Raw genomic sequence first — 21,357 nt, 5'->3', positions numbered from 1 at the left:
AGAATGAAAACAATTGCACATGGGATGCGCATCAAGGATATACCCGTCACGTGTGGACGATGAAGCAGCAGTTTGACACTGCATCGCAGTCAGGCTCAAAACACCCGGCAATCGCCTACTTTTCACCTTTTCAACAGCATCCCATGAGCAGTCAGAGAGAGAGAGAGAGTGAGAGAGAGAGAGATAGGCACAGGGAGAGAGATTCCTATACATTCTTTCAATTTTTCTTTTCTTTTGGTATATCAGAAAATAAACAATCTGATGACAATTGACCACATCTATCACAACAACTGAGGAATAAGACACACACACACACAGAAATGGTATATTTTTGTTAAGGAGCGGCAATTTTATTCCAGCTGCAATGAAATACAGTCGTCTCCTTGGATTCTCAATGTTCACAACCGGAATTAAAGTGCAGATATTTTCACAGCTTGTGTAAAAAATTAAATTAAAAGAACAAATAAAATCATAAACCAAAGATACCAAAAGAAAACAGACAATGGAAATATGGAAAATATAAATATAGAGAACAAGAGGGTATCTCATAAAAACCAATCAGCAATCAAGTCAAATTCATCAGACTTTTCTATTCACTGTTTTTCTTTTTTTTTCTTACAAAAATCATTTCAAACACGCTACAAGTCGTTGGCAAGGCTAGCTTAAAACAAAGGCACAGCAATTTTCAGAGGTATAGATCCTTTGCAAAGAAGTACTGCTGCAACATCCGCACATGCTGAGAATTGGCTTGAGTGTCTGCAAAACTGTGATGACCAGGATTCATGCCCAAAACATCACAGATAGTCCACCACAGACGTACAGTTAGGAGTGTGATTTTACCCACTGATTATTTTGCAAGTGGAACTGATCTCATCTGTAGAGACATCACTGGATAAACGTTGTAGAATTGCATGCTTGCTGTGCGCACCGTTGAGCTGTGAACATAACTTTTTCCCAAGCAGTAACATTGCATTCAGAGAAGCATCACAAGCTCCAGTAGAGCATTGCCCTGAGCTGGACTGTCAATGGAGAGTTCTGGAATGGGGTATGTAGAGTAAGTGCTCTAACAATACAGGTTAATCAGAAGTCCAACATCAAGGCATTGGACAGTGTAGAATGAAGTGGTCATTACAACGAGAACCTCTTTCACAAAGGATCTTTCTGTAGACTGCAAGGGAACCATGGCCACCTTCTTCTTAGTAGCAAACTTGGAAGATATGTTTCAAAGGTGATGCGAGTTGATGTAAAGCTATGCTTAGTGCTTCATCAATGTTTCGGTCATTCAACTAAAGGATCGTCCGGAACAACGAGTTTTTGGAATGGTATTAGTCCAGTTTGGAAAGTGGATTTCTAATTTGCACTACTCATTTCATTTCAAGAATGTACTACAACAAAACTAGTGCAAAGAAATAGAGATACTGTTACAGTATGTTCCATGTATATGAAGCTAGTCCTACTTAAAGGGATAACTTACAAAACTTATATATATACTTATACATGAAGACATGAAGTGAAAAAATAATGAAGATGCACATGCATATTTCAGCAATGCTAGAGAGGACTGATTCAATACTGCGGTGAGGAAGGATTAGAAAGACACTTTTAATCAGTTTGCTACTAAGAGGAAAGGCTCCCAGTGATCCCCTTTACATTTCAAAGGCTCCTTCAGTGACTTGCATTCATATATGAACCGATGCAGTTTCATTTTTATTTTCTCCTTAAAGTAACCAAGAGACAAAACTAGCCCTGAGGGCAGCCATTTTCTAGCATAGTGCAAATTAAATTACTTAAAAATCTATACAAAAAGATTTCAGTGGTTCTATACAAAAAAAGAGATGCTGTGTCAACTCGCCCGTGTCTTTGTTTTCCCCGGCTGCATCAGTCAGCCGGCATCCACTGTCTGTACACGCTTTCCTGCCATCCTCCACTGTATTCTCCCCGCGAATCACAATATTTGTTCAAAGTTACAAGAATAGCTCAAGTTTTTTTTTTTCTCAAAGCAAAAAACTAAACACCTAGCCAATGCACCATGCAGCTCTCATCTCCCCCCAAAGGAGACGGAGAGAAAGAGAGAGAGAGAAAGAGCGAGAGAGAAAGAGAGAGAGAGAGAGAGAAGGAAAGAAAGCTGGGCATGTTCTCAAACAGAGATATACAGAGACATTTACAGCCAGCAGGTTTGTGTAAACAGGAAGTGTTCCACAGGTTGGTGAGACACGGCCACACACCAGTGACTATGGCTAAGAGCTAAGGCCAAACCACATGGCGGCTCGACTCTGGGTGGTAAAACATAAACAAGTTGCCTCTTGAATACTAATCTGGATCCAACACCAGTCTGCCGAGGGACTGCATAACTCTCAACAGCACGTTAGTGACAATTAGAAGCCAAGAGGGTGGCAAAGTCTCAGTGAGTAACAGAACAATCCATTGAACACACACACACACACACCAAACATGAATGATTGCATTTTTCCTCTGTGAATGTAATTTTTTTCTCTCTTTTTTTGCTGGTTTTAAAATACAAAGAGCAGTTGACCGTGATTGCTAGGTCAAGGGAGTTACTCCACAGAGACGGTCACGAGAAAAAGGTAGAGGCTTGCCGACAGACCTTAAACAACATAACTGGATCTGGTGCCCGGGAAGGAGCAAATGTAACACACATGAGAAGCACAGGGTGGGAATGGATGGGGCCTTAGATGTCTTCTCAACCAAGTCACATGATGCCCTCTTCACCTTCCAAATGAGGAAGTCAACCAAGGGCCACACAGTTGCCATGCCAACCTTTTGCAGGTGTTTTACAGGCTGTTCTGTTGAGCATTTCCCGTTCCTCTACCTATGTCTATCATTTTAATATGTAGCCAATTAAAAATATGGCAATGCTGCATCAGTATACAAAATATGTCTGTACACATATACAATATTTAAAACATTTACAGTAAATACTATCAATAATTATGTACATTTGATAAGAGTTGGTCTACAAGTGATGAAACTTAAAAGTACTCCAAGTCAATGACAAAAAAACGATGTACCATAGATGACTGTACCATTACGGCATAATGATTTCAGTGCTGCACAACTAGTGGAGGAAATGATTCCCATACTCAGTACCCTCTTAGGAGCTCTGCCAGCGTCTCAGGGCTGGCTTGGTGCGAGACAGCAGCGCGCCATCCGCAGACTTAGTGGGATGCATTGACGTCAGTGGGAAAAACTGCAGTGAGGCTGAGGCTGAAATGGCCTGCGAACGTGTGAGTCTCATGGCAAAAGCGTGAATGTTGGGAATGCTGTTCTTAGCTATGGGTTAGTATGCTCCCCCCGTGTGGCAGGATCAGATCACAAGGGTTAGTCAACAAACAAGGACGGGGGCTGGGGGGGGGCACAGACTGGTTATTTACAACGTGCGTATCATTCGTTTAGATGGTGCTTCTTTGTGTCATAGAGATCTGTTGTCCATTGAAAAAGCAAGCTGTCACTGCAAAGTAAAGGATATATTCATCACTGAACACCGGGTTATACTATGGACATCACTATAAATGCTAGCAAGCTGGTGCAGACGACAAGAGTTACAGCTGTGAGAGGTAACTCCTTGCAGCAGAGTATGCAATTACATTGCTTTCAGACTAGTAGCACAACAAATATTAGCGCTCACTTGAAGCTAAGCATGAGCGGACAGTTTTGTGGCTTCTGTAACCACTAGGCCTGGCTAGGGGATATTCAGGGAAATAAAGCCAATAGAACGAAAGCTTGCCTTGTTGAATTCACTTGTGATGACATTTCATTCGAGGAGTTCATATTATATAGCCTTTCCACGGGGGTTTTTTACATGTTTTTCAAAGAAAATCACGCTTCAATGTCCAAACCAAGTAAAACCAGTAAACGCTAAGGTACAATTGCTATATGGAGACATCACATAGAATCAAACTCTACACCTGAAGCTGCCCCTTTGTCTTGGAGAAGATTGTGTTCTTTTAAGAAGACGAGATGCAGACGTCACCTTTGATTATGATCAGACAATGACTTTCTCTCACTGGCTTTTAGCCTTTAGAGTCACAACACACACGGCACGGCGATGGTCGATTCTTCCATGTTGAGGCTGTCAACGATGACTGGACATTCAACAGGCTGAAGCGATGAAAGTGAATGAGACGTGTTTCCTAAGGAACCACGGAAGGGAAGGGAAGGGAAGGGAGGGAAAGGGAGGGGAGATGAATGCCTGCAGCTGGAGTGGCGCTTCCAGGCGGCGCCACCGGACATGACATGGCTGGATTTCCATCCCTGAGTCCACAGCGGTTGGCATTTGTGCCCACTGCGGAGCTCCCAACCACGGAGAGTTACTCACAGGACACCCGCAAAGGCAGGGGTGTGTGTGTGTGTGTGTGTATGTATGTATGTGTGTGTGTGTGTGTGTGTGAGTGTGTGTGTGTGTGTGTGTGTGCGCCAACAGAACCACTGCCCAGTGTTGAGGAGGGTGAATGCTAGCCTTCCTCTGCTTTCTGCCAGTGGGGGGGGGGGGGGTATCTTCAGCAGAACCACCACCCTCTCCTCTCCGCTCCTCTCCACTCCCGAGCGGACTACTCGGGCTGCTCTGGGTGGGGGTGCAGCCCGTTCTCGGAGGGCGGGTGCTTCTGCCAGAAGTCCCGGCTGAGCTGCTCCAGCTCCGAGACGAGCGGCAGGCGGATTTCCAGGTGCAACTTCAGGTTCTCCAGCCACTCCTCCAACTTAGTAAAGGCTGGCCTGTAGACAGACAACCACATTTTCCTCAATAAAAGAACCAATACACACGAGGGAAGAGCAAATCAGAAACGTCTTTGAGGAGACTACAGCATTTGTTTCATTTGTGTTGAAAGCCCCAAATGTCAGAAACGACACCTGAAATATGTTCACAGCCAGTATCAAAGCCACATCTGACTGACAGCATCTAAACAGCAACACGATTCATGAGCATCAACAAAGCCCATCAATGCACACAGAGTACGTGAGCAGAAACCAAAGACAGACCAGAAAGACCTTCATGCAGACATTCATTCCTTCTATGCTTTTCCTCTGCTTTGATCACTAACATGTTTGCTGTTACTCCGCTATATGAAACTCTGACACACAAATCCAGCAGCGCTCACCTTTTCTCTGCATCCAGGTCGCAGCACAAAGCAGCAATAGGGAAGAAAGGAGGCGGGCACCCCGGAGGGCAGAAGTGTTCCAGGAAGCCTTTCACGTTCAGCCCGAAGTCCATCGCTCGGGGAAGATAGTCTGGATCTGCGTTGACCCGCCCGATGATCTGCATTGAGGAGGAGGAGGAGGAGGAGGACAGGAAGGGGGAGTCGTGAGATTCAGAACCTCGGTGGCCCAGTTATGGATTCACCGTCTAGCCGCAGGAAACCACACTCACCACAAATCTAATCCTGGACCAGTCTAACCTGGATCCAAGGACACAGCCAGCTTCCTCCTCTGCTGGCCAAGCATGTCATTTAGAGGCAGTTTATGGTGCTTAACTATCAGGAAGGCTGGCGAGGTCCATAATGGCTACCACATTGAGTGTCCCCAGTTTGAAGGCATTTCTGTGGACTCTGGGATCCAGCAGAGGAGGTTTTTTTTACTCTGGTCAGGCCCTGTGATTATTCCCGTTGATCCGTCCACAAATACTCACCTCACAAAGCATAATCCCGAAAGAGAAGATGTCGACTTTCTCGTCGTAACTCTTCCCTGTAGGTAGCCAGAGGAAATACAAGGAACTGGTTTAGGGCACAGTCCAACCACAGCACAAACATGCCTGCACTGGAATCCTAATTCTACATTCCTATATATAGGCCACTGGCAAAAATAACATCAAAAGGTCATTGCAGTTTTCTAAATGTATCAGGTTTTGACTCTTTGGAGCTGCTATAATCTCTTAAATCTATTCCTATCTGCCATTGTAGTTACTTCAGCATCCTAGAGAGGGCAATACTTCACTATATAACTATGACACCATACTGGTTTGTATGACAAGAGCAACTCTTCATAGAAGAAACACACTTCATCAGATGTTCATAAACAGGAGCAAAGCACAGATCATAATGTGAGAGGTAGCGGCGGTAGAAGGGGTGGGCTCACCATGGATCATCTCTGGTGCCATCCAGTAGGGGTTGCCCACGACCGTGTACCTCTTCCTGCGGTCAGGTTTCTTCAGACCCTGGGGGTTGCCCAGCGGCAGCTTGCCCTGGTTCTTGTCCTCCACCATGAGCCTGGCGAGCCCAAAGTCTGCCACCACTACACTGTTATTCTGCATATGGAAAACAAAATAAGGTGAGTACTCAGGCAGTCACTTTACATTCACTTACACTTGTTTTATAGCTATTTCAGATATACCTGTAGTGACCACACCCAGCCTGTATAAAAGGCTGGAGGCAGAGGATTGATCTATATAAAGGCCAAGCAGTTTGATTAAATATAGTACAAAGGTTTTTTTGTTTCAGAAATGTCAGAGATGGAAATCTCCAGAACTTTTCCTTTGCCATTTGCGTCATTATGAATTAGAATCCTATGTCTGCTCCTCTCAGAATCACTTCCTCTCCCTCTGTGGAAAACCCTAATCTACAAGAGCTCTCACACAGACGAACAATACAATCTCATTTTTCAAAATAGAAGGGAGACAAGTTCAGGCATTTCTCCAGTGCAGTGGAGGCTTGCCCAGCGTCAATCATAACATCATCCTCAATTTCGTACCTGGAGGCTTAGGGCAGAAGGTTTAAAACAGATGCACTCATGGACCTAAAGAGCTTCTCTTTCTATCCTGTCTATAGTAGCGAGACAAAAGATGCACTGTTTTTCCTCCTATGGAGTTCTGACTGCCTTATCGCCTGGTGTCTAACATCTGTCAGTGTCAAATAAAGCTGTGTGTCACTTCAGGAGAAAAGCATAACAACTTAATCCGCAAAGAAAGCACTTGGACACGAACTTCACTACACACACACACACACACACACACACACACACACACACACACACACACACTGTTTCTTCCTGGATACTCACGTCTCGAACGAGGCAGTTGTGAGAGTTCAGGTCTCGGTGGATTATGTTCATGGAATGCAGGTAGGTCTAGATGACAGACAGAGGGAAGAAAAACATGGATGGTTCATAAGAGTGAGACATACAGGCCTTTGATGAAGAGATGCCTTGCTGCTTCTCAGAAATTCTGCTGAACACATTTTCTTTCATCTGTGTTTAAATCTGTGTTTAGTCTGTGTCGACTTTCGTGTATTTTAAAGTGAAAATCAAAGTGGCTGCATCTGCTTTCAGATTTAGGTCAATTTTATGTTGGCCAACAGTAAACCAGCCCTGGAGATTCTGTGACATCACTTTTAATAGGAGAACATTTCATCCATGCCACAATCCTTTAGTTGTGTACACAAAATGACCACAAGGTGGCAGACTGTGGCAGTACTGTTGTGATGGTAGCCAAATCCACGATCCCTGCTGGTGAATGGGGGTATTGCAATCAAGCATATGACTGCAGTGCGGGTGTGTTATTCCACCTGTGATTCTTATGGGTCGTGTCATTTCCATAAGAATGCCACTTATTATGTCAACATAGGCAGAACACCTTTTACTTAAAATGAGGCAAATCCATCCTTATAATGCTGTGTGGATTAAGATGAAAGACTATGCTCTTTTCACTCACCATGCCTGAAGCAATGTCCTTTGCAAAACTCACTCGCTGGTTCCATGGAAAGTTGCTATCCTGTAGATGGAGAAAATGTGCATTTAAAAGACACCACCTTTTAGACCTGAACCACATGTTAGCTTGACATGATGTGGACAAAACCTAGGTTGCTGGTTCATATGAAAGGGGGGCTTGTACTGAAATGGTGGCATATGGTTGTCTTCAGTGATCTATATTTACAGCATAACTGATTTGTTTACGTGTGTCACAATCAAGGAACTCGGGTGTGAAGAGGAACTGCTCATGACCATAAATAGAACCACACAAGTCACATGAAAGCACACACACACACGCGTAAACACACACACAAACACACACACACAAACACACACACACACACACACACCTACACACACACACACACACACACACACACACACACACACACACAAACACAAACGCTCACCATTTTCTTAATGATCTCCCTCAGGGTTCCTCCTTTGATGTACTCTGCGATGAAGTTGAGCCGCTTGTCTTTGTAGAGCACGCCGATGAACTTGAGCACGTTGGGGTGTTCCAGGCAGCGCATCACCTTCACCTGCGCGGTCACAGAGAGAAAAATGAGAACAATAGTGGAAGCTAAGGTTCAATCGCATGAAATCCCTTCCAAATCCTAGCTTAGACTTCAGGGGCCGTCTCTTTATCAGCTGCACTAAGAGGGCTGAATGGTGTGAAGGCGTGCAGAAGCAGAAGTGGCACCAGGGGAGGAATCTTGTGTAATGCCTGGATTAATTAGAGCAGTCGCTGATCACAGGAGCCTGATAAGCCCACGACTGGGAATCATTCACACACGCCTGAGACATGAAGCGCTAGAAATAAGTGGGTGCTAGCAACATGTCCAAATCATCAGTGCATTCTCTAATTTGAAAGGCAAAACTCTATAGTCGAGTTTGCAGTCTACCTCCGTTCAACTCTGCTCTAAGTGAACTTTTCCTTTTCCTTATCATATTCCTCTCCTTTCTCCAGCCCCCTGAATGGAGGGGTATGGTGGATGTGAAGGGTGACGAGTCTCCTACCTCCTTGAGGAAGGTCCTCTGGGTCTCGTCATCAAAGCGGATCAGCTCCTTCATCACCATCACCTCCCCCGTCTCCTTGTGGGTCACCTGGGTGCAGGGAACAGGAGTGATGTCATCAGACTGCGCCGTGGGGCGGAATGTTTCATGTTTCTCAGAGCAGTCACCTCGTTTACCCCTTGTTTTTAGTGTCTATGGTTTAACCCCATCTGGCTGCCATGTGTGTGTGGCTGATCTTGGCTGCAACTTTTCAAAGGCTCTTTCCTCCCCACCCTCTGATATTATCCTGCTTCCTGGGTGGATCTTGATTGATGGGCACTCCATGTGCACAAATAAGTTCCAGAAAAAATATTCTATTTACCCATACAGATGTACAGTCTGGTTGACACTAAAGGGTTTATTCATTTTATCAAGAGGGGTTAAGGAAAAAGCTGTCTCTTAGTTCATGTTGACTGAAAAGAGGCTAAATATGTTTCAACTGTACAATTCACAATTCTGTGCCATTTAAATAAAATGAGCTGCTACTGTTTGGTCCAGTTTTTTTTTTAGTCAGCACATTGCTGCCATCTGCTGGACACAATCATAATGTCACAATAAATGTTGGTAGTCATGAGTCACAGAAAAAATAACATGTAAATATTGTTGTCCACTGAATGAGTATTGATCCAAATTGGTCAACATTAATCAATATATAGATGAAAGTGTGATGTTTATATCAGTCATCATATAATATATCTGCCAGTCAGTACAGATCCATATGCAAATTTGATGATTGATGTTTCAGTATGGAATTTTTTAACGTCAATACCTTGATAGCCTGACCAAAGCAGCCCACCCCCAGAACCTCTCCGTGTATGAGGTCAGAGGGTCGAAAGATTCTGTGCGTGTGATTGGACACCACGCGCAGGGACTCTGAGCGCCCGATGTCCTTCCGCTGGGACATGGGCGAGGCCGTGTTGCTGGAGCAGGGGGATTTGTCAATGCTGTAGCTGCGCCTGGGGAACAAAATGAGGTCCAAACTGTGTTAAGGCACAACATATTTCACGTCATGTTTTGGTCAATAGCATTGAAAACACATTCAGAAAAACACTGAAAGATTGATTTCACCAGGCAGTCGTTTTATTTATTCATTTTATAATTATTGTAGAACACTACAATTCTCACTGACGACACAATTATCATAGTGCTTATTTCATATTGCGTGACAAGTTTAGTAACCCTTACGTGATGACGCGGGAGCGGAGGTTGTTGACATCGAGGTTGGGGGGAGAAGTGATGGGGGACACGGGACTGGACACCTGAGACAGGGGGCTCGGCCCGTCCAGATGGTCCTGTGACCCGCCATGGTCATGGGGGTCGTGCTCAATGGTCAGCTGCAGCAGACGACTCGTCTCCTGGATCAGCAGGTCAATCTGTGAGAGAAAGAAAAAGAAGGAGAAAGAGAGAGAGAGAAAGAAAGCGATTTAAATAAATAGACTGGGCTCGAAGGATTCTGAATCAATTATATTTGAATTCTTTAAAATGAATGAAAAAAAGGCCTTGTGCCTGAGGCATGTTTGCATATGAATTTCCCCCTTCATTCCAGGATCAAGTGGACTCAAAAGAAAAAGTAATAAAATAGTTCACGTTGAGCGCATTTGTTATTTCAGCCAAAGACTGATTCCTTGAGGCACTGTCTGTCTGTGTGTGTGTGTGTGTGTGTGTGTGTGTGTGTGTGTGTACAAGATAAAGAGAGGAGAAAAATTACAAATGGATGGATCTAAAATCATACAGCAAAGAAGTGGAAGGATTATTATTGGTACCTCATCGAGAGGAACATTCCGGATTGGGGTTCCATTAATCTCGAGGATCCTGTCACCAACATGTATGGCGTTCTTCACATCAGGACTTATGAGTTCTCGGTCCACTCTAAAGACGAGAACAAACACTGAAGGTAAGTATCACTAGAAAATAAAATACAACAATTAAGAATACAAAAATGATACATATTCAATATCGTTGATAACACAATACACTACAGCTAAAGTCATCTGAGTACAAGGAGTATGCATTTCACACCCTGCAAATGAGTACTCAAAACATGTAATACTACGGGAATACATTTCAGTGTGTGGGTGAAGGCTGGGCCAGTGATACCCTGGGCTTACTCACTCTGAAACTCTCACTGTGGGGATGTGGTCGGGGCCGAAGCTGTTGGGAATGGAGCTCTGATCGATGGCGACGGAGAAGCCGCGCTTGCCATCGGTGGACGCCGGGATGGACACGAGGGTCACAGTGTGGGGGATCTTTGAACACGGGGAGTCAGGGAGCGTCACCGGGGTGACGATGGTCTGGTAGTAGCAATGGCCACTGGGTAATCGGGAACAAAGGAGAGTTCATGTGAGGAGAGAGGGAGCTTAATGTCATTTTAAATGTGTTGTTGTACAAAGAAAAAACGATTCTAAATTCATATGAGAATAGCACAGCTTAATCTTGTTGGAATGTTAGGTGGGACAGCTTGGACATTACATAATATACAATTAGACATAATATAACACTACACAAAAACGAACTGTTGACCTAGTAATGAAAAAAAAAAAATTTTTGTGGCCGGTTCTACTTTTTATTTTGAAGGCTCAGTTCCCATGGCAGTCTATTTCTGGCCAGTGTTTTTTTTTTTTTGGCAGCAACACTACAACATGTTGGGTTTGTGGTAATGGGCCAAAGACTTGCTGTTAGCCCCTGAAACAGGGAATATTTTTGTTTTTGGTGACCACTTAGGGCGGAAATGACTGAGCTAATGGCCAGTGTACTACACTGCACGTGTCTAATCTTTTTTTGCCTTTTTTTCTTTTCTTGTCTTCATCATTAATTAACACTGCTATTAACACTGGTATGCTAAGATTACAGAGGAAGACTTGTACTACAGACTGAGGGAGGTCAATTCTGATTTGAAACCAAAAGATTAGTCACATTTAAATAATTTCTTTTGACAGATATGTTCATTTGTGAGCTAGCTCGATGTCGGTCCCATTTATCCACCCAACTGACCAGTAGAGCTTGGACCTCTCCACAAGGGCGTACGTGTCGCCATCTCCGATGAAGCTCCGACAGTTCAGGCAGGTGAAACACTCGGGGTGATACTTCTGCTCTCCCGCGACCTGTAACACACCAAAGGAAAGCCTGGACTCAGCAAAGACACGCAGCTATACACGGTCACCGCCAGGAATGTCTGGTGGTTTCAAGTGTGTGATTGAATGTGCGGATAAGTCACGTCCATGTGTTTGTCAAACAGCATGAGACATGTTACTGACCCACTTGTGAATGTGAATAAATGCCATGCTGAAGTACGGTGAAAAATCGTCACTTGGCAAATGCATACAATCACACCTTGATCTTGATAAAGCAGGCTGCTGACAAAGATATCGGTTCTCGTGAAAAATGTAGACGCAACATTACAAGATTCTGCCCTGCTACCATGGAGTCACCCAGGATAGAGAAACCAGTAATACCACTGGGAGTCCAGCTCCCATGCATTCAGTCGGCTTTGTGAGAGTTTCTATGGAAACTAAAGGAGAGCACACAGAAATGCTGCGAAGTTGGATCCCACCATCGCAACAGTTAGACTGAACGCGGCTTTCCAATCTCCAGAACAGAACTGACAAAACTGTATAGAATGCGCTTGACTTGAGTATCACCTCTGCTGACATGGGCTTTTGTAATGGGTTGAAAGAGGTTGAATTGAATCATAAGTTCTTCAGAACTGACAGCACACTGTTTACAGCACTGTTTGGATTTATCTTTTGCTCAATACATCTGCAGGAAATAAAACATCTAATAAATGCTTGGGAAAACCCAGAGAGGAGAGGCAGCTTCAACCAAAATTCTGAAGAAGTGGATGCTTTAAACAAGTGTTGGCGTGCCTTTAAATAAACATAATAAGCCTGTAGTCATGCCGGCAGTCACTGCATTTCTTTTTGAGCTTGTTATGCGATTACATCAGTGTGACTTTAAAGAATGAAAACGATATAAATAATGTCCATTTAAGGAAGCGATAAACATGACCACCTCACACTTAGGCTCACTGATTACCCGCATTTAGGATGATGGGCAAGTGGTGTGTGTGAAAAATGATTATAACATGACACGTTAAAACAGCTATAATGAAACACAAGAGCGTGTCATTGGTTGGTTGGTGTCTGGGTGGTCTATATATTGTGTGGAACCTTTATCAAAAACATTTTCACAATCACTAGGTGACTTAGATATACAAATGACACATTAAAGGCAAACAGGGTTACAAACCAAAAACTACAGCCCAGTGACAAAAGAATCAGACAAAAATGGAGAATGGAACATATGGTGTGGAGGTAGTGAGTGGGCATCTGGTGGCATTTCAGGTGTGACACTCAGTAGGAACGTCCTTGCCATAGGAAGCAGAGGTGACGCTGTCACACTCCAGTCCTGCGGTTGCCATTTGCTGCCCACTGGCCTCACTCCCACACGCTCGCCTAGCTATCTATCGCCTCTTCTTCCTCAAGCGAACAACTGCGTCTGAACAGTAATACACATGCTCCCCGCCCCCCACCACCCCACACCCCCTCCCCAAAAACCACTTCAGAGAATGAACAACTGTTTCCACAGGCCCCTGGGGGAAAGTTCTAAAGGTGTCGGATGATGGGGAGGGGTGCAACAAAGATAACAGCATTCTTAGCCTTCCATCACAGTTACTGATTTATTCCACTGCACATTGGTTGATTAGGTTCAGTCATTTCTGACCAAATCCCCCAAAAAGCTCTAAACAAATGAGTTCTAAACATGCTTGCTCATTCCATGTGAGATCAACATGACCGGTTTTCATGGTAAAAATCCACCAAAATATTGATATATCTTACAAAGTTACTGTGTCACACCACATCAGATCTTTGAGTTGCTTTAAAAAAAAAAGACTTCAAAGGTCCAGTGGTTTAGCATGTGGTCAGAGTTGGGACACCACTCTGGTGGATAAGGTTTGGGGAGATAACTGGGGAAATTTCCAAGTGAGCAGCTATACTGTGGTTTTCACATGATTGCTGCACTCCAGGCGCTCACGCTGGTGAAATGTTGTGTCTGTTAGTCATCGAGCACAAGGCAGGACCATGAGACATCTTAAATTAAGAGCATTTTGTTCTCAGGGGAGCGGGGGGATGTGAGCTCCATCTGGAGAAAGAGTGTGAGGCTGTAACCCTCCCACCCCCCACCAACCCCATGAGCTTTTCACATATTTACTTTGACCTTGCAAAGGGAACTCACTCAAAAAACACTTTCAGCAACATTCCTTTAACACCCAACAATGGGGCACCATTTGAACTTCAACAGGAATCATTGAACGTGGGCGAACACAGTGCGTCCATACAAAACTGGTGTGAGGTCGAGATGTTATCCTAATTCCATAAGGCCAAGAAATTTGAATGGGGGGAAAAATGGGAAAGAGGTGACAAATGTGGAACATGTAAATTATCAGCAAAGTAGCCATCATTCAGTGGTCAGTGTAACATTTCCTGGACGTACCACTGACACACTGCATTAGGTATAGTTTTCACTGGAATGGGCCTACTTTAGTGAGCCTGTTGAATCTTTTCCAGGGAACTAAATTTATGGCTTTGGGGCACTCGACCTCTCTATGCACAGTAGGGAAGATAAAATTATGGCTACTCCCTCAGGCTAACAAAGGACAAACTAATTTTGTCTGCAGTCTGCAAAACGACACAGCATATTAATCACAGGGAATATCCAAACCAGCTGGAATGCATATGACTCGTGTGATCGTAAGTTAACCGGATTACACTCTCTCATTAGCAAAGTATTGGAGTGGCTTTTCCATATGGAACTGGCCTGGGACTAATGCGCAGAGGCCATGCCTGGGGTTGCGCTGATATAATGCGATCTCCTGGTATAATGTGCCCCATATGTGGGGCTCCCAGAGCTGCACGAGCAGCCTGAAATACAACACATTCAGCCATGACATCACTTCACCCCGCTTAGAGAGGGGAATGTTGATCTCATTCCCAATCACCTTAATATGACCAGGAGACTTGTGCACACAACATACCAGACAGTCGGTGTGAGTGTGAGTGTGAGTGTGTGTGTGTGTGTGTGTGTGTGTGTGTGTGTGTGTGTGTGTGTGTGTGTGTGAGAGTGTGTGTGTGTGTCTGTGTGTGTGTGTGTGTGGCATGGCAAATACAGTGTAAACAAGGAGTTAAAGGTTTGTGTTAACAAGATAAGGAGGTTCACAAATCCATTCAAAGAAGGTCCACTCAGTCTCAACTCAGGCAAAATCTCATCAGGGACTGATAACTAACCCTTCACTGCACATGCAGACTTTTCTACCAAGATCACTGCTAATAACAACCAATACACACTTCACATAACGCTGAATGCAAATGTGCAAACCTGGGAGAATAACGGGGAATCGTGTGGGAGCTGAATATGCAAAAATATGGAGCCACTGCAAAATGCCTTTCCACACAGGCAGGCTACGCAGTAGAGTGATTACCAGCAGGGCAAACATGGTTAGACATGTGGTCAGAATGAGCTCAGCCAAGATCCAAAACACTCCAAAATAATAAGGAAAAAAATAAAACAGCCACATGAATGCCCAGCTAAATCTTCAGCCACTTAAGAGTCTTACAGCCACCCAAACATACAAACCAAATAGAGTTTAGCATAAGCCTGCTGTGCTCAATCAACCCATCCGTGCGCAGCCTTTTGGTATGATGCCCCCAGGGCTATCTCACATTCAAATCTACCTGACAAACAGGGGACTAATGGCTGAGAAAACTATGGCTTTTAAGTAGCGTTGAAAGGGATAACATACCAGACATTTTTTAAGGTCTGTTGTAGCTGACATTTAATTCACATGATGCCGTAGCTGATCCAGGAACAGTACAAGGTCGGAGCTAGAGACTAAAACAGACTGGAGTAAATACAGAATCATTTAAATAGGAATCTGAAAACCTTCTCAGAGAAACATGAATACTTAAATACGAAAGACATCAGACCACCTCACACCTCCTCGGAGGAAAAAGAGGCCATGCGAGACGCCATCCATCCAATCCTGACCATCGCTAAGCCTGCCCCTTGCGGAGCCTCGAGCCCCCCAGTCCTCTTACCTTCTTGTCCCTGCTCCACAACCTCAGGCAGCAGGATCCCCAGAAAAACAAGTCTCCCACCATGGCACTGGCAGCCTCTGGACAGATCGACCGTGCGGTTTAGTTCATCTCAAGTCAGCGAACGCAACGCTGTCAACACAAAAACTGGAGTCGTCGGCTGCCGGGAAGAAGGGCTCTGCCGGTTTTCGCTGCTTACTTCCCTACCCACGCCCCCGACGCTGAGCTCATCTCTGAAACTGTGTCACCGCGCTACCCCTCCCTCCGCAGCCCACTCCCCCTTCACCCTCCCTCCCTCCTTCTCTCTCTCTCTCTCTCTCTCTGTGACCTCATCACTTCCTGCTCAGCCCTCCCTTGCCTGCTTGCAGTCTCTCTCTCTCTCTCTCTTGCTATCTATCTTACCCAACCCCCACTCCCTTACTGCGACTAACCCTGAACACAGCAGACAGACCATCTCCCCCCTAATTCCCCTCCCCTCTACTCACACAACCCAGTTCTAACTACAGAGTTCTTTACAGATGATAATTGTATTGTTTAGCGCTGTTGACACACACCACTCTTACAGTGACTGATAGTCACGGCCTGAGGGAAAGAGCATACAATTCTCAACAATAGTAGAGGGAAAAGATCAACGTTCACCGAATATTGAACGGTGAGTATTGATCCTCACAGATGCAGACCAATAACCTGAATTCATGCATACCATTTTTTGGCACCACAAGCATAGCTCATATCGCTGTAAAAAGCTGTACCACAAGCAGTATTGTCACAAATGAAAATACTGCATCTAAAAAATGCATAAGCGTTGCTATGCGGCAGCCCTTCTACTGTATGTCTTGGTGCAGGAGGAGAACAGTAGCATCCCTTTTGACAGTGGCTGGGGGAAGCTAATCAATGGTTTCCGGCCGGCTGTCCGAGCCCCTCCCCGACCACAAGCCGGGTCCATACCAGCAGCTGCAAGGAGCCATCTGACTTTGCAGATATTAATAGAGTCAGGCGGGACGTCCGCAGCAGAGCCTGCCAGCCTTTTCGCAAACAAGGCACACACACACACACACACACACACACACACTACCTCTGAGAGGCAGGGAGGGAGACGGAGGGAGACTAGCAGAAAAACTGGTCCACTGGAGCGTGGTTAGAGTGCCTGAATGTGATGAGACAGTTTTATCATCCGAGGCGGCGACAGCAACTGAGTCACCGAATCACCAGCGAGTGAGTCTACTACCAAAGACCAACCGGAATACCGCGCTGTGACATTCGAAATTGCTTTGGAGATTAAGGCCAGTTTCATAGACAGATGCCTCTTCTACTTCATGGCCTCTGAGTGTGAACTTAATATTTCCTTAACTGATGCAAGCCTAATCACACATTCTATCACGGTGAATTCATCTTCAACGCCAGGTGATTCATGTTTGGAAGTCTGAACCACACAATGAATTCAATCTAATCGCATACTGCTAGAAGATGTGGCTAACTCACTTGCTCCATGTTCTGTAGAAGTAAAAGCAAAGGGACATCATGTTGTGTCAATCATGAACATTACTTATGCAGTTACTATGGGAATCCCCTCTGGAGTGATCAGCCAGTCACTGTTGTAAGGAGTCAAAACAACTATAGCTGCCTACAGTCCAGCCCAAACAAAATCTGCCCCCAGAAGGGAAGTCAGCCTCTGTACATCTCAAAAGAGAACCAAAACAAAATGACAGTTTTAGGTGGTTTCCAAAAAGGAACTTATAAGGCCTCTGATTTATGTAGGTAGTGAAATGACATCAAGTCCTTCTATCAAACTGAGCTGGGTAAATGAAAAGAGCCAATTTGTCACTATTAATATTTTATTGCATTCCTCAAATAGTTGAATAAACCATTAAAATAACATGCCACGATTTCACAACACCACTTTCCTCACGGACACAATCGTAATATTCAATTTACACTTATGTTTATCATCTTTCTGGGAGGAATACATTTCCCACAAAAAGCAAATAAAATCAGACTAAAACTGTGAACCCACCCTCATTCAAAAACTTCCAAGAAACGTGGGCGATATGAGGGCTCTGAGTAACATGAGAGACTGTTGGTCAATACAGTCCCAGACATTTACAAAAACACCCTCATACTGAAAATAGTGAAATCTTATCTCAGTTACAGTCAGTGGTTGCAAAACTTGTGTTGTCATCACAAGAAAGCTAAACAAAAAATGACTTTTTTGGTCTTTCGACCTTTTCCGTGTCACTGTACTGGGATTCACCTAAAAGTTGGACAGAATGTTTTCAAATAAAATAGACCAATGTCTACAAACAGAAACTTTTAGCACTCTGAGGGATTGAAAAAAGGTATCGCTCAAAATTTCACAAGAACATGTACAAAATATAGCAAAAATAATAAAGAAATAATATCATAACATTACATCATAAACAAGGGGTAAAGGATTAGAAAAAAATATTGCAAAATATGCTGAAGGCTTCACCCTGACTTTATGTCACCTCCAGTGACTTCTACTGACACCTACACTTGAACCTCGGGTGAACCACAATCATCAGGAATTGCATTTCACGAAGAGCACTTTTCTTAAGTGCATGACAAACCTTCATAAAACATCTCTACAGTATGCCTAAATTGCTTAACATCTGGTAAAAAATCTGGTAAACAACAACACAATCCCTTCCCGTCGTTCTTTTAAGGTTGCAGAAATGGCCCCTACATTTAGCCGTCTGTTTTCTTGCGAAGATGCCAGCCGGGGCAAAGTGGAATTTTACAGCAGCACACATCTCAGCCTGCTGCGTCATTCTGTGGGAGGCTAACGTTCATCTAGCACTGAAACCTGCCTGATAGACTGCCATCACTCCAATAATGTGATTGCAGGCCTCTCCCATTTACTTCACAGTGACCGTCACTCATACACTAGAGTGTCTGATAAATCTGACCTACTGTAGAAGAGGATGCTAAGGGAGGCAGGCCCTGCTCTTCCATCTTTAATTCACTTAGTCTGGAACAGGCCGGTGTAATTATTGGGATTGCACTTTGGAGAGGAGACTGCAGGGCAGTAATTCACAGGGCCAGTTCTCTGAGACATGCTCTCAAGAAGGCTAGGCAGAGGAGTCAGGGTGACGGGAGAGATCTGCTTACCACAACAGCAGATGGGAGGACTGCGCACGGACATGCTGTAGGTACAGTCATGCATTCACAGTTTGATATGAATGTCTCTCATTTAAGTTCTCCTGCTGTCTTATTATGTATTTAATTTCAAAGTATGCTTGAAGCTAAGCTTGATCAGTGTAAATGTAGATGGCACGGGATGACACGCCTGTTGACTAATGTGTAGAGTCCGGTCAAGGTCTGGCACCACGAGGTCTAGACCAAACAAAGATACTGTGAAGAGGCGAAGTGAAAACAACAGAAAATAAACAAAAAGATAAAACAACCAATGGTCATTTGCAGATCATTGAAATCCAAGCTAGGATATCACTTGTGAAACATAGGTATAATATAAGTAAAACAGAAGAATGTTCAAATCTATCATTTACAATAAATAAGGTTAGAGGGCATGTTTTGGTGGACCTTTCAGCACATTATACACATTCCAACAGGTTATGGGTGTGCCTTAAGGACTCGATGCAAACTCCAAAGGAATCTCACCTTTAAGTGAACTCTGAGTTCTCATCCACCCTACCCACAACACCACATTCTCCATTCAGACCCTGCCGCCGTAATTCAGGCAATCTATTACCAATTCACAGCTACACTACCAACGCAGACAGTGATGATGAGAGAGTATTGGGGAGAATCTTAGTCGTCCCTCCCCAGGCAGATGTGAGGAAGACAATAGTAATTGTATTCCAAGTGCTTATCTAGCCAGGGGCCATCACAGCCAAGTACTGCATGTTAAGGTGAATTATTTAAGGTTCATTTAACATTCATAATTATTCATTTGGGAAACAGTTTTATGGAATGTGTGGCAGAGTACAAGTAGGAATATTATTAGTACAGATTTGACCCAGCTACTATAAGTGACCAGAAACAAAGAGTCTATAAAGTTAATGTGCGGTCAAGGCTCCATATCATTCTGCACGAAACACTCGTTCTTATCTGGGATTTTTCGAATGCCTGCCTCCCTGTTCTAGTTTTGCTTTTGTTGCCAAATTACAGCAGCTTTTAAACTCTTGCCGATTTGGAACACCTCCAAGTGCAGTTGGCAGAGCTCACAAATGCTACCAAATGTCTCCTCACTCTTTGTCCTGCCTTTCTTCACTAATGAAGAACTTTGAGACGAGCGTTGCTGGCCTCCAGTTAAACAGCCCTCCATAATAAACACAACAAATAAATGGGGACATCCACGCTGTTGTGTGGTAAGCAATTGAAAACTGAACTAATTATTGAGGCAATTCATTGGTGTGACATTGGCCACAACTAACCCAGTTAAAGAATCCAATGTATATCACTCACAGTCCACACTTCACTTTCCCTTATCAACACACCCCCTCTCCACTGTTGTTAAATTATACATACTACCTCTTTCATGATCACCAGCTAGATAACAGTGATGCGCTGTTTAATTCATGGAAGTCCTTTCCACGCATGTGAAAGGGCACCAGTAATTGTATGAATACCACATTGTCAGTCAGAGTAACTGGAGCTGTTGTGTGAAACGGGAGGCCTGTGTCTTGTGAGAGAGAAACAGAGAGAGAGATGGAGAAAGAGAGAGAGTGAGAGAGAGTGAGGAAGAGAGAAAGGATTGCAGAGTGAGGAGAGAGCTGCGGAGAGGAGTTGGGTTTCCACACTCACCATGATGAGACCTGTGCTGATGGGCTCCGTGCAGCCGTGGCACAGCTCGCCGAACTTGGCCCAGTAGTCCTTCTTGCAGAAGAGCCGACCATCCTTCTCATAGTACCAGTGGGACAGGGAGGTGCTGCATTCACAACACCTGTGTGGGAAAGGTTGAAAACAACAATGTCATTATGGACAATTAGCGCCGAGCCCTATGAAGAATGAGAGATTGAGAGATGACTGGCATCTAGAACACACACACACACACACCCACCAAGGCGATTAAAGGAATGTTCTAAATAAAGCTTTTGAAGCGCAGAACCAGTAAACACAGCCTGTGGTGACACACCTTATATACCCTGCGTGGTATTTTCAGGTAAAAGCTGAAACCACAGCCAGACAGAGCATACAGTAAACACACAAGATATACAACTAGAGAACATAAGGTAAAGCAAAGACTAGAGTAAAGGCAGTGATTTCAGATGTGTTGACTGATGCAGACAAAGATCAGCTGCCGAAAGACTAGAACAGGATTGACAGAGAGCATCTAGGGGCGGTGAGAGAGCGACAGCGAAGAGGAGCCAGCCGACCCACTCCCATTTAAGTCTAATGCATTTGCTGTCACAGCACCCTGCAAACTGACCCTTAGAGACAGAAGGAGGCAGCCAGGCTCTTCTTTAAAACACACAGACCAGCACTTTCACATCTCCTCCCATATTGATAGAACACATGGAATTTATGATACGCATTT

The 21,357-nt window shown here is 44.3% G+C and overlaps 1 protein-coding gene across 5 annotated transcripts in view; it reads right to left on the bottom strand.

The window, feature by feature from the left end:
* Positions 1–328: 328 nt before the first annotated feature.
* limk1a (LIM domain kinase 1a) overlaps positions 329–21,357 on the bottom strand; it is a 40,712-nt gene continuing 19,683 nt past the window's right edge. For 4 of the 5 annotated variants that reach the window (XM_012828833.3, XM_031573354.2, XM_031573352.2 and 1 more), the window contains 14 exons: positions 20,625–20,763; positions 11,743–11,852; positions 10,864–11,061; positions 10,515–10,620; positions 9,937–10,124; positions 9,521–9,707; positions 8,716–8,802; positions 8,106–8,237; positions 7,658–7,717; positions 7,009–7,074; positions 6,088–6,256; positions 5,642–5,697; positions 5,115–5,272; positions 329–4,731 (listed from right to left, as the gene is read on the bottom strand). In XM_012828833.3, the coding sequence (XP_012684287.1) occupies positions 4,569–4,731; positions 5,115–5,272; positions 5,642–5,697; positions 6,088–6,256; positions 7,009–7,074; positions 7,658–7,717; positions 8,106–8,237; positions 8,716–8,802; positions 9,521–9,707; positions 9,937–10,124; positions 10,515–10,620; positions 10,864–11,061; positions 11,743–11,852; positions 20,625–20,763 (1,819 nt within the window). In that variant the 3' untranslated portion in view covers positions 329–4,568. Of the gene's footprint in view, positions 4,732–5,114; positions 5,273–5,641; positions 5,698–6,087; positions 6,257–7,008; positions 7,075–7,657; positions 7,718–8,105; positions 8,238–8,715; positions 8,803–9,520; positions 9,708–9,936; positions 10,125–10,514; positions 10,621–10,863; positions 11,062–11,742; positions 11,853–15,842; positions 16,122–20,624; positions 20,764–21,357 lie in introns of those variants that run through there. The other variant, XM_031573355.2, reaches the window with a different exon arrangement.

The sequence above is a fragment of the Clupea harengus genome, chromosome 9 (genome assembly GCF_900700415.2).
Source record: "Clupea harengus chromosome 9, Ch_v2.0.2, whole genome shotgun sequence".
NCBI classification, from domain to species: Eukaryota; Metazoa; Chordata; class Actinopteri; order Clupeiformes; family Clupeidae; genus Clupea; species Clupea harengus.
Note: the sequence above shows the minus strand (reverse complement) of the source record. Positions and strands in the feature narration are given on the sequence as shown.